The sequence below is a fragment of the Gastrolobium bilobum genome, unplaced genomic scaffold, assembly GCF_033153095.1.
Source record: "Gastrolobium bilobum isolate Gb01-03AN ecotype WA unplaced genomic scaffold, APGP_CSIRO_Gbil_v1 utg58792, whole genome shotgun sequence".
Lineage (NCBI taxonomy): Eukaryota > Viridiplantae > Streptophyta > Magnoliopsida > Fabales > Fabaceae > Gastrolobium > Gastrolobium bilobum.
Window position 1 is genome coordinate 45,582 of NW_026900056.1, and position 14,420 is coordinate 60,001.

The following is a 14,420-nucleotide window of genomic DNA, read 5'->3' on the forward strand; positions in this document are numbered from 1 at the left end:
TGTGAGTAACCCGGTGTGAAAATTTCAAGTTTTACATTATTTATTTTAAATATTTTTTTTTTATCATTTTTATCAAAACCATGATCATAAATGAACCACATTTTTAGGGCTTAAAAATATGGTTGGACTCCTCCTTAATTTAAAAATCAAAATAAGACATGCATGGATAATTATATTAGACATTTTTTAGCCTCTCGTTAATACAGGACCCACTAAGTGCAAAGCCTATTACTAGGTCATTATTCACGGGTTATATAGTTACATATCTCTTTTTTTTTTTTTTTGGTAAGCACATATCTCATTAATAATGATAATATTATTTTGGACCCGACTTTGTGGGGATGTAAAAGTCATGATGCAATAGAATGCATGAATTTAAGGAGTATATCATTTATAATTTATAACAGGTTATATCATTTTTTGTATTACCTACAAGTCATTACGTTAAAAGGGAAGGCACTGGATGTTATAGTTTAATATTGCCAAGGGAAAATCTATGTTTAATTATATATATGTGTGATACATTTGTGGTATATATGAGTCCTACATATAATACACTCTGGTGAGTGCAATATTATATAGGGATTGAGCGGTCAATTTGCATATAAAACTCTCCTTTGGCTGTTGTTTATGCGGTGCTGCCATATTCACCATATGTCGCCTTTGCAAGGTTCCCTTATAAAACCCCACTTGGCTCTGGAACGTACTACTGAGGTTCTGAGAAAAGAAACCAGCGAAACCAACAAGAAACTTGAGGGCTTGGATGAGATTCGCTTCATCACCAAAGAAAGCGAAATTAATTGTCAAGCAGAGAGTCTCAGAGTCACTATATTGGGGGAAGGTGAGGTGGAATGAAGCGAAGCAGAACCATGGTCTTATTCAGAATAATGAGAGTTAGCATCCAACCATGGTTCGTGTTAAGTGACACAGCAGAAAAAATGGCAAACTAGAATGCTTTCTCTTACTTTATTTCTTTCAGTTTTAATGAGGACATAATCTTAAGAGAGAATCTGAGATTTAGAGTCCTTCATGATGTATTTGTAGACTGTTTGCAATAACAAGAGCATTATTATCCAAGGGGAAACAAAACAAAGTAAAACTCCAATGCTAGGATATGTCACTTCTGCATTATTAACCCGAGCTTGCTGAAGAAACATTTATAATACTATTGGAAGTGGTGATCATAGTGCTGCTATGCACTCAATTTCAATCTTGGCATCCAATGGCAAGGCAGCTACTTGATATGTTGAACGAGCTGGGGCAGGTGAAGGAAAGTCTGAAACCATTTGAACCAATGGTAAATGATTAAAGAAACCACTATCAGTATAAGTGAAAAATAAAAATTGCTAACAACGAGGGAAACCTTATCATTTCAGCAATAGTACTAAACATATTCAATGACCTTGTCAGTAAGACAAAAGACTGGATTCTCTTGCATCAATAATGTTGTTATTTTTGTCTTTTTTTGATAAACTAGCATCAATCAAGTTTTCACCCCTTAATATATATAATAAAATATGAAAACATAGCTTATGACAAGCTAACAGATGAATCTTCAATTACATAAACAAAAAAACAAAAACAAAAAAAGATTTTTGATTACAGCACATTATGATTTATTATCAGAAGTGAAATTTATAGGTAAGTAGCACATTTAGCAGTTTGTCTGCATGAGGATTTCATAGACTGCAATATTAAATGGATGGCTAATTATTGTTATCAAAAGAATTAACAAATAAAGTGCACAAGTTTCAAAAAGTGGTACTTATCATTACACGACGCAATCTATTGCATATCAAGGAAACATCAAAATCATTTACACAGAACTCACATTTAGCATAGATCTCATTAACTTTCTTGAAGTCCTTCAAGTCAGCCAACCTGGAGAAAATAAATGGTATTAAGGCAGTTATCTTGCCAGCACTCAACACAATCTAAACTAATGAAGAGCTAAGAATTCATACAAAATTGTGGTCTTAACAACTGACGAGTAGCTGGCACCCCCAGCTTTTAGGATCTCCCCCATGTTTTTGAGAAGCTTGAATGTGTAATTATTTGAAATGTCATCCACAAAATCAGTAAGTGCACTTTCATAGCAATGTAACATCATGACATCGTTAAATGCATATGTTACTCTGAAGCGAAAGAGGAGTTTACATGCATCTACCAGACAATAATTAATGAAATTCAAAGGGTGTAAGCATGTCACAAAAATTGCTTATATATCAGTTTTCCATTTATACAGAAAGACATGCATGATATATATTAAGCATCAATATTGTTAGAATATTAGGATTTTTATGACTCTTACTCTTATAGGAGTCTTGTTTGTGATGTTAGTTGTCTTAATGGGTGGGTTTGTACTAGTTGTACTACACTAATACTTGACCTAGATTATTAGAATAAAAAGTAATGTTAGTGTTGTTTGCTTTTTCTTTTCTTTTAATTTTGGTGAGGATTTATTATCCTCCTTTATCTCTGTATGCTCCTTCTCTGTCTTAATGAAATTGTCTCTTTTCAAACAAAAAAAAGGAGTTTAGTGTTTTGTCTTATGAACATCTCATTATTAGCGAAATATACTAATATATTAATAGTGATGATTTCAATAATCATTTTATAGGAAATTTCCAAAGTTAGCTCCCATAACAACTAAGTTTTCTCCCCGAAAATTCCATTTTCCTAGAATGATCAAGGTCTCATGTTAGTTTCCCTAGCATATCTTGACCAATTAAAAATTCTTTTCAAAAGAGAAAGTGTTAACTCAGCTTCATGCAAATTCAGCTAGTAAGCTTTCTCATTCTTAGTGGTCATTCTAAATCATTAACTACTTCCTCATAAGTGTAGAGGGAGGATTTCCCACTTCAAGATTGCCAACACTTAATACCATAAAAATTACTCAACAGTTAGGTGTAAAATCATCCCATTAAACCACATCTCAATCCCAAATTCTAATAAATGAACAATCAAACCTTGTAAGCCCAAAGCCAAGAGAAATGTGACAAAAGTACAAACAATAAGAAAAGACCCCTATATTAAAAAATGAAATGCTGCAAGTTCAGAGTTATCTGTCTGTACTTGTTCTGTCTGATCTTCAATATTATCAGAGATGAACTTCCCCGTCTGCATTAGAAATAAAAATCTATATTATCAGGGCATCATTTCATCATGCAGCCAGCACAAATGCGCAATTGCACATGTATACAGATGCTTAAAGATTGGAAGACTGAATTGATGAGTGAACTTCAGACGGACAATATCAAACCTCAGGAACAAGACCAAGAACACCTGACACGAACAAAAGGTTGTTGCCTTTGATTGCTTGAGAATATGGCCCCAACGCCGCTGGGGCCTTTTCAGTCTGAACAGCTTCCTTGATCCCTACAATCAATGAGTAAATGATGGATACCACAAGATTCTGACATAAATGAAAATAGCAATGTAAAGAAATTATTTTGTGCAAACAACATAGTCCCTCTCCCTTTATATCTCTCCGTTAAAAAACAAAAAGGCATCTCAACTAGAGACAATTTATATATACTAATTCGAACAAGCTTTGATTATACTAGTTTTCCAGCTATGAATATGAACACCTATCAAATAGTGAGTATATACACTTCAATGCAGTTATGCAGCACCAATACTAAATGATCCTATGTTGAATTGATCACAAAACAACTATGGCAAATTCTGCTGGATGCCTATTAATTTGTAATTAGCATATAAAGCAGCTTAATCCCGAAAGACACATCAATAATCATTGATGAAATTTCAGACATAACCATAAAATTAGCAGGTTCCACCCCAGAAGGAACACATTTTACCACAAAGTGAAAGGTTTACTATATGCAAGTTTAAATTTTGACCCAAAAAAATTGCAATACAAGACAGGATAGGAATATGTAGTAAGCAAAAATTAATATTTTTTAAAACTTTTCTGCAACAAAATTCACAGAAAGCCTAAACATAAGACAAAGACACAGGCCAAAGAAATGATCGGGAAATACCGGTATTAGTGGAGAGGTTCAAGCAAGCGAATGGCACAGAGCGCTTAGACAAAGATGAACGCCACAAAGCCGTGCCAACCACCGAGGCTCCGCCTATTCCGGCGGCCCATGAAGCTCGGCGGCGCAAAACGCCGACATCCATCGCCGGAGTATGGAAGCACCTTGCAGCACACCATGACGCCATCTCTCTCTCTCTCTCTCTCTCTCTCTCTCTCTCTCTCTAGCTTTGCTCAGACTCAGAGTCACACTGTCACTGTCTCTATGTCACTGTAAAATCCTCAGACAAACGTTTTTGGTTGTTTTTTAAAGTGAGTAATTAGCTTTTACGAAATTACCCTTCCAAGATAAGCGTATTTACGATTTTGGATTTTGTTGAGTGGGACTAGGAGACTATGTAGCACCGACATGACACGCGACACGTGACACAACACGACACGCGACACGTGACACGACACGACACTTCGACATGTCAATCCTAAAAAATTATGAATTTCGATATGTTGGGACACGTTTTAATATTAAATAATATTTTTAATTTATAGTGTATATTTCATTTAATATTCAATAATTTAACAAAAAATGAAACTAAATCAATAATACCCATCAACACGTTATAAAGATGGAAGCTTTAATAAAAAAATAATAACTGGGATAAGAAAGAGATATAATATCAGATAGAGAGATCAAATTATATGAGAGAGAGATCAGAGAGGAGGAGATACAACAAGAGCGTGATAGGAATTGACAACAATGATGCTGAGATGATCTCTTATCTACTTAATGGGGAAAAAGACAAAAAAATAAAATTGATATGATCAGGTGGAAGCTTTATTAATATATTTTAATTTTTAAAAAAAATAATTTTTTTTAAAAAATTAAAAATTAAAAATAAAAAAAAATAAATAAAAAATTACGAAAATGTCATTTGACCGTGTCGGACACAGTCAATTTCGCGTGTCGGAGCGTGTCGCCGTGTCGGAGCGTGTCAGACACGAATCTCCCTGCTTTTACAAGTGTTCGTGCTTCCTTGCTAAGAGATGACCCGTTGTTCTGATCCGGCCGATCTGGATCCTTTTATTTTAAAAAATATATATGATATGGTTAAAGTGAATTGTGATAATAAAGAAAGAGAAAAAAATATGGGAAAAGTATCTATGCTTTAGAAGGATTTAACACTACATCATTTTAAATAAAAAACAACCTTTCGTTTGAAAAATCATTTCATTTCTTTGTTCCAAATCTATTGTCCCTTCTCATCTGTTTGCAACCAAGCCAGTGGCGAAGCCGGGCTTCAATTTCAGCCCGGGCCAAAAAATTATGTATGTATTTATTTTTTTTAATTTTAGTTAGTTCATATTATAATATATTTAAATTATATTAAATAAGAGTATCAGAGCAAGCAACACTAAGAAGAGTTATGATTTTATTAAATATTTTTTAATTTTACTAAAAATATTTTATTTTTTTTATACAAGTAGAAATTGAACATATAATCTGATACAACTTACACAAATCTTTCATCAAATTTGTTTTAAGTTTTAGATAGAGTCAAATTACAAATTGTAGCCCAGACCAAATTATAATTTTAACCGAATCAAATTATAATTAATTATATAATTATGTTTAATAAATATAATTTGTTAAAATTTAGCCCGAGTCGAGGCCACACTCACGCTACATGTGGCTTCGCCACTGAACCAAGCGGTATTCTTTCCCCTCACTCAAACTTGCTTTCCCCTCATTCTCTTTCCCTTTCTCATAGTTGGTTTTTCTTCAATTTTGTTCTCACCGAAACACTTTGATAAAACTATCGATTCAGATTTATCTTGAAGGCAGAAAGAGATGATGCGATAAACATCAAGCAAAGGATACACAAAAATGGAAGATTAGCAAATACCGCCAATGCAACCAATAGATGAAAAGGTAAAATCAAAAACCCTATTTCTATTTTATGACACTTGACAATTTTTTTTTTTTTCTGAACTTTGATTCATGTTATGCGTATATCTGATTGTGCTTACTTCCCAAAATTTTATTCTATTTTCTCTTCTTCTTTTTTCCCCATTTTTAGAGCTGTGAAAATACTTGATGGAGGATATAGCAGTTGTCAGGCAAGTTCATGTGTCTGAATTTTCACAGGTTTGATTTTTGTCCCTCTATTTGAATTAGCATCATATAATATACGTTTTTATATAATTATAAGTCTCCATTATTAAAAAAAGATTCCATGCCTTTTTGTTCTGAGAAATTGCACCTCAAATATAAAATTCATGGTTGTTCTATATTGAACTTGATATCAGAATATTTTTGGTAGATTTGAAGTTATAGTGTGGTATAATGACAATGATTGCAATAGTCAAATTGATCTTCTCACAAAACGTGGACAGTAGGTTTTGCTTCTCCTATCAACCATCCCTAATCCCCCTTTCCGCTTAAATGTGAAGAGTGTGTATCATTATTGAAGCATCACTCCGTTAAACCATTTCATTAGAATTACCAGAGTTATATACTATCAGCAAAAATACTATTTGACCGATTTGATTACCTCCTTCATATTGCTTTGGTTTATTTTAGTACAATTATTGTCTTGCCTTCATTTTCTTTTGACTTATATACTATCAATAAAAGCAATTTATGGAAGGTTGTTTTTAGTTTTGTATGATGTAAATGAGTACTGTATAGTGTATAGAATATGTAGCGATCAATTGCATATACATGAGAAGAATCCTATAAATTTTGCACCATAATTCAGAGGTAACTAAATATGACCAGTGAAATTTTGATAGTGTTATGTCATTTAAAAGGTAACTAGATCTAACCATATTCACGTCTTAATTTTGCACCTTATTCATAATTTTTTTTTGCATATAACTAATGAATAAACTAGATCTTACTAGTGAAACAGAGGTAATTCTCTCCATTTGTAATAGATCTAAAAGAAATTGATGTATTAGGGAATAACTGGGCCCGAGAGATTTTAATTCATTTTTTATGTATTATAGAATATGGCAATTAGCATTTGATGCTAGTTTATAAGTTGCATCAATCTTCAGTTAATCCATTTTTCAGGTTGAGATTAAATGTATGGGACAACCAGTGCTCCCTACACTGTGGCTCCATAATTCGATTGAGTAGTGGCTGGATACGACATCCACATCATAGAGAATTGCAGCAACTATTGGTTCCTCAACAAAGGATATTTTCCTGGTCTTGGCTTATGCTTGGAAGGTTTCACACCCTTGATCATGGTTCACATTTGCTAATTTATAATGCACTTAGAAGAAACACAATGTACATGACTCGCCTCGAGTGATTGCCTCAAACAAAGATAGAGATGTATACGAGCTGAGGTACTTCAACATCGCTGAGAACAAGGGAGATGGAAGAAGTTCTCCAATTGACTTATTTAATTAAGAACCTTGTTTTCCTATAGCTAGCTTCCCATCTGGCAACAACTTCTTGAGATATGATATATTTTTTACATAAGTTTCAATTTAACAATTTTGATTATTTAAGAGCACTTGTGCCAATACGATTTAATTTATCTTGCTTATGCATTTCTATAATCCAGATATTATGCCTAAACAAGGATGTATCCTTTATCAGGGACTCAATGAGGCATATAAATGAATCAATTTGTTTGGGTTCTCATTTGAAAAGTCTTACGATTTGATAAAATTTATACCAAACCAAAAATGCTGATCTTACAACTGCTGTAAAATTTCAAGTCATTTCTCTGTACCAATAGATATCTTCGTAGAACCCATTACCTAATCCAATTTAATTTGATTTAAAAATTCCATCAATAAGAAAACCCTTCAATGCAAAACATAATTTTCTTGACTAACTGAATTAAGAGAAGGAATTGCAGGGTGGTCAACCTTTTCCATCTCTTCACAGTTAAGAGAATGACAAAAAATACTTCTTTCTCAGATTTAACACATTTTCATTTCCTAGTTTTATACAAGATACAAAATATTTAACTTATTTACAATGGTACATGACTACCATAAAATAGGGATCAGTATTATTTGATTTTTCCTTTTCATCTATTGGTTGCATTGGCGGTATTTGCTAATCTTTCATTTTTGTGTTTCCTTTGCTTGATGTTTATCGCAGCATCTCTTTCCGCCTTCAAGAGAAATTTGACTCGATGGTTTTATCAAAGTGTTTCGGTGAGAACGAAATTGAAGAAAAACCAACTTTGAGAATGGGAAAGAGAATGAGGGGAAAGAATACCGCTTGGTTGCAGAGAGATGAGAAGGGACAATAGATTTGGAATAAAGAAATGAAATGATTTTTCAAACGAAACGCTGCGTTTTATTTAAAATGATGTAGTGTTATATCCTTCAAAAGCATAGATATTTTTCCCAAAAAATATATATCAAAATAGGTAGTTATAAAATCATGACCGTTGATTTACTTTTGTATGATTGTGTCTTCCTATATAACTATTTCATTTTTTTTTTATGATTGTGATCTTCCTACATAACTATTTCATATTTTTTTCACATGAGATGATTTATTTCCATTTTGAGATGGGTTGGCGGATGAACTTGCATAATTAAAAAATTATCTAAATATATAATTTAATATTTTATTTTTAACCTCTAACATCTAAATATTTCTCAAATTTTATAAAACATTAAGCAATAAGTTATTGACAAAAGAAGAATTTAAATCAATAGCATCATTTAATATGACTATAGTATCATATCTTAAGATTAATTAATAATTTTAATATTATTATATAACAAACATGTAATTTTTTGCCATTGAACACATCATTGTATTCGATAACTAGAATTTTAAAAGCATTAATTTGATTTGTATAAATACTAGCATTTAAATCCAAAAATAAGTTTAAGTTTCTTTTATTTTTTATGTTAATATGTTTTTCAGCCGAATCAAAAGTTAATAAAAAATAACTTTCGTAGTAAAATAATAACATTATGGCCCCCAAAAAAATAATAACATTATGACCCAAAAAAATGATTTTGTCTCACATTATAGTCATTCACATAAATCAACCAAGCCATAATTTAACACTTAATATATTTTTTAAATATATGTGATAAGTCCATGATTTGTGACTTAGAACCTGTGGTTTGATGTTAAAATGGGAATGAAAAGGATATCTTTTGTTAATAAAAACCCCAAATATTGCATAGAAATGAAGGATTCTGATTTTGAGTGCTAATGAGCTAGTTTTGTATGTTTCAGGCCCAATTGGTGTTATTTCTACAAGCAAAAAGAGTAAAGAAAAAATTGGGTCGATCCTTCCTTGATCAGAAACCCAACAAGAAGAAAGAAAGAAGCAAATTGGGGAGAAGCCAAATCAGAATTGAAGAAAAGAAGAAAAGAAAAGAAAAGAATGGGCCAGATGAAACAAAACTAACCAGTGGCCCAAGAAAGAAAAGAAGGGAAACAAAAGAGAAATTCAGAATCGTGAAGAAAGAGCTGAAAGAAAAAAACCCTAGCACACATACCGTTCAAGTGAACCCATCTCCATCATACCTCCATCTCAAGCCCTCCATCACGGTTCTTTCTTTGAATCGAACAAACAAACCGAAACACCCTCTGATTTTCGCTCAAGACACAAAACCCTAACCCTACTCACGATTCATTTCTTGAATCGAACCAACCACAACACAAACCCTACCCGAATTTTGTGCGACACAGAAAAATCCAAACAAGTCCCTCAATTGACTTGATGAGCTGGAGGTTGTTAGTAGTGGTGGCTGGAGATGCTTTTGTGGTGCGTTGCTAATCGTGCAAGGGACACCCACGATCGAGTGGAGCGAGGAGCATACGTACGTTTTGAGGAGGTGATTTGGGTTCAGCTATAAAGGAGGAGATAAAAGCATTTGTAGGACTCTCTCTTCTCCTCTTCTTCGCTGAGTTTACTTTTTCTCTTTGGATATTTTCATTTTACTGTTTTCTGTTAGTATTTTTATTTGTAATTTTTTGTAAGCACTGCTTCAGGGCTATCTGCTGTTGATAGTTCATGTGTTTATTTTTGTTAGTTGTACGTTATAATTTGTTTTTTTATTATGGACCTTTGCTGTATGTTAGCTCTTCAACCTGTGGTGATGAGCTAATTTTCTTAGAGTTAGGTTGAAAGAGTACCCGGAACTCGTTTGTTATTAGTGATGTTTTGAAGTTTAAAGTGTTGATTCCAGTTTGTTTACTGTGCATTTTTATATGCTGAGTTTATTATGTGATGATCACACATAGGCTACTCCTAGTGGTGTGAGATTATTGGGAAATAACTCACATTAGACCCCACTATGAGCACATGGAAAGTTGAGAGAGATCTCTCTCAATGGGTATGGCTCTAGGGATGAAGTTACTCCCATGTAACTTTAGGAAATGGTACTTCAAGGTCCTATGATAACAGTGACATAGGGATATGTCATCTGTTGTTATTGGAAGAAAACTGTTGTTGGGAAACAATAGTTATTTTAGTATTTTTGTTAAGCTGGAAGCAATAACTATTTTCTGTCAAAGTATCCTAATGGAAAATGAAGGAAGGGGAAATTGACACCCAACTTGCTTCCAAACTCTGTTTTTAAAATCAATTTTTGTTACTTTGTATTTTCGTCCAAATCAGAATTTAATTTTCTGTTTTAAAACTTAAGAGAAAATCATATAAAAAAATTTACAAGTCTTTTAGTTAATTAATTTTTCAGTCAGTTCAAAATTATTTCACCAACTAAATTTCTATTTTAAAAAGAAAATATTCTAAAAAATATTTTCATTGCACTTGATTTAGAATAGCAGTTCGTTTAATTTGATTTGATTTTATTTTTGGTTCTGATTAGCAATTACAATTTTAGTCAAGTCAAAAACGCCAAAGTTCCTTGTGGGAACGATAACTGGGACTCACAAAAGCCCTATATTACTTGTTGTCGCGTATACTTGCGCGCATACTTGCATAACTGTTAGCAAGGCAACAATATGTATGTGTGTCTATGAAGCATCGACACTTCAAAAATTCTAACGTGTCGTGTCTGACATTTTTCGACACTCTGACATTTCCCGACACTCTGACATTTCCCGACACTCTAATACTCGTTGCAAATACTCAAAAAAGGTTTAAAGGTTACGTTGCGTTGCATTTTGAATTCCAACTATTAGTTTCGTTAGATTACGATTACGATTTTATTAAGTTTAATATAAATATTTGGGATATCTTGTATGTGCGTGTGTGTCTTGAAATTGACGGATTATTTAGGTTGGTGTGTTGAAATTGACGGGTTATTTAGGTTGGTGGGTTGAAATTAACAACACAATTGACCATACTATTTTGATAGGTTGACCCGTCGGTTGAACGCATTTTGTCACATATTTGGGGGCAGAATTAAAGTTTAGGATTTTACTAATTTTAAATTGTTAGTTATTTTGGAAAATAAGAAGGTATTGATTCATTTTTTGATTTTGTACTTGTTTTTAATATTTTTACTAAGTAGAATGAGAGGAAATATTAATGAAGTGAAAAAATAATTTATTAATATACAATTATTTTTAAAAATTAGGAACAGTTAATGTTTTTCTTAATTTTTATGTAAAATCTCAAGTGATAATTATCTTCAAACAAGTAAAGTAATAAAATAAATAATAAAAATTATGCATAGATAAGATAAGCTATATGTGATTCTATTTCCAAAAAAAAGATAAGCTATATGTGATTCTATGCAAGTCAAATTACTTTCATTATGCCGTTTACATTCTTTTCTACGTAAAAAAAGGAATATTATATGAGAAATATTATTTGCCAAAAAAAAAAAAAAACCTAAACGGACATTTTCAAAAACTAACATCTCAAAAAATATAAAATTTTAATGGAAAAAATATTTCTCGAGTCACTAGAGATAAAGTTATTTTCAGTAAGCTCAAAACGATGATTATAAGATTAAAAAATTATAAAGATTAATATAACCCTGTAATATATTAAAATTACAAAAATATCTTGATTTTTGTGCAAAATAACATCATTTTAGGCTCAATGAAAATAACTTATCTCTAGAAAAATCGTTTACCCAAATTTAATTTACTAGTTTGGACTTACAAGATTTCAATCTAATTGAACATCACCTATATTTAAAATTAATGTGCTGCTATCCATGCCTCAGTTTCCTTAGTAATTAAAATATTCTTATATCTATTAATATACCAATTAATTGTGAGTGTTATCAAAAAAAAGTACAAGCAAATTCGAGATAGGACATTATTTAACCAAATTAATTAATTAATAATACATTTTTTAAAGCCAAATGTTAATTAACTTATTTAAATCAAATAATTTACAAGGAAACCACGTCGGCCGCCATTGTTTACTGTATAATAATTCAACTCCGTTGAATATCATTCCAAATGCTCCAAAATAATATTCTCTGAAATCCTCCAATTAATTGATGCACAAATTTAATTATATAATTGGTGCACAAATCCTATATTTTAGAATCCTACTATTATCAAATATGTGGGTAAACCCTTATGATATTGTTGTTGCTTAATCAGCATTCGTTGCTTAATCAGCATTCTCGAGTTTGGGTTTGATCATATTTAATGGAAGTAGCACCTCGCCTTATCAGCTATTGAAACAATCTTCCATGTTCACTGATGGTTTTTTCCAATCGACGGAACCCTTGGAGCTGCAGGCTTGATCAGTAACTCAAGGAAGGAGACTCTCATTAATTGGTCTTTTCCGCCTGATGATTGGATTAAAGTTAACACCGATGGATCATCTTCCTACCAAGGCAGAAGACTAGCTGTGGATGAGTAGTTAGAAGTAGCAATGGGCGTTGGATGACTGGGTTCACTAGATTCCTTGGTCATGGCAATGCTTTTATTGCGGAGCTTGGGGTGATAGCCATAGAGGCCCAATGGATTCAGTTACAGATCCAATTCTGTTATTCGGCTCTAACAAATTCTTAGTTATTCAGTTACATATGTGTAACTGATCTTATCCAATCTTAGTATATATAAGACTAAAGCTTTACTCTAAATGTACTACAGTTCATTATTTAATATACATTTTTCTATGAGCTTATTCATTGCACATTTTCTCTTTCTCATCTTTCATTTCTTTCATCATAGCTGTGATACCTTTCATGGTATCAGAGCTCCATAGATCTATGGAGACCAATAATTCTGTGCAGAACTCTGTTCACACCTTCTCTAATCCTGTCTCTTTCAAGCTGAATGAAGACAATTTTCTGCCATGAAAACAACAAGCATCAGCTACAATCAAAGGTTACAATTTAACAAGATTCATTATTAAAGAATTGCAAGATTCAACACCTGCTGAAAATGAAGCTACAGGTGTTGCTACTGGTGGTGAAAATACTAGTAAAAATTCTCGAAGCTCTAGCTCAAAGGATCTTGATACTCAACATGATCAACTTTTTCTGTCACGACTCCTTTCTTCCATGTCAGAAAGTCTATATACTCGTATGGTGGGATGCACAAGCTCATTCCAAGTTTGGCAAAAACTTGAGGAATTCTTTGCCTCACAAACAAGAGCAAAAGTTAAGCAACTCAATTTCTCTTTCATGCTGAATGAAGACAATTTTCTGCCATGGAAACAACAGGCATCATCGACAATCAAAGGTTACAATTTAACAAGATTCATTACTAAAGAATTGCGAGATTCAGCACCTGCTGAAAATGAAGCTACAGGTGTTGCTACTGGTGGTGAAAATACTAGTGAAAATTCTCGAAGCTCTAGCTCAAAGGATCTTGATACTCAACAAGATCAACTTTTTTCTGTCACGGCTCCTTTCCTCCATGTCAAAAAGTCTATATACTCGTATGGTGGGATGCACAAGCTCATTCCAAGTTTGGCAAAAACTTGAGGAATTCTTTGCCTCACTAACAAGAGCAAAAGTTAAGCAACTGAAAATTCAGTTGAAAAATACAAAGAAAGAAGGAGATGTTTCGAAATACCTACTTCAAATCAAGAAGATTGTAGATTCTCTTGCTGCAACTGGTTCACAAATCGATACAGAAGATCACATTGATGCTATATTGAATTGTCTAAATGAAGACTATGATTCATTTGTAACTTCAGTAATTTCCATATTTGATCCCTACACTGTGGGAGAAATAGAAGCACTGCTCATGGCTCAGGAGCAGAGACTTGAAAAGAACAAAAGAAATCTTGCAGTAACTATGTAAGCAAATATGACGCAACTGCAAGCAAGGAGACAAAACAATTTTCCATGAAACTATATAGGAGGATTCATCAAAATAGAGGAAGATTTTCTGGTAACGGAGGAGGAAATAGATTTCAAAGAGGAGAAGGAGGCAGATTTTATGGAAATGGAAATAGGCCACAGTGTCAAGTATGTGGAAAGTATGGTCATCTTGGCTGGGATTGTCATCACAGGTATAATCAAAATTTTCAAAGTC

The 14,420-nt window shown here is 32.7% G+C and overlaps 1 protein-coding gene across 1 annotated transcript; it reads right to left on the reverse strand.

Moving 5' to 3' along the window:
- Positions 1-920: 920 nt before the first annotated feature.
- Positions 921-4,262, reverse strand: LOC133295031 (reactive Intermediate Deaminase A, chloroplastic). Its single transcript, XM_061493809.1, has 6 exons — positions 4,005-4,262; positions 3,263-3,378; positions 3,076-3,120; positions 1,965-2,038; positions 1,832-1,881; positions 921-1,276 (listed from the first exon to the last, which is right to left on the reverse strand). Exons 1-6 carry the CDS (start codon positions 4,186-4,188, stop codon positions 1,182-1,184), a joined length of 564 nt encoding a protein of 187 aa, XP_061349793.1. The 5' UTR covers positions 4,189-4,262; the 3' UTR covers positions 921-1,181.
- Positions 4,263-14,420: the final 10,158 nt, after the last annotated feature.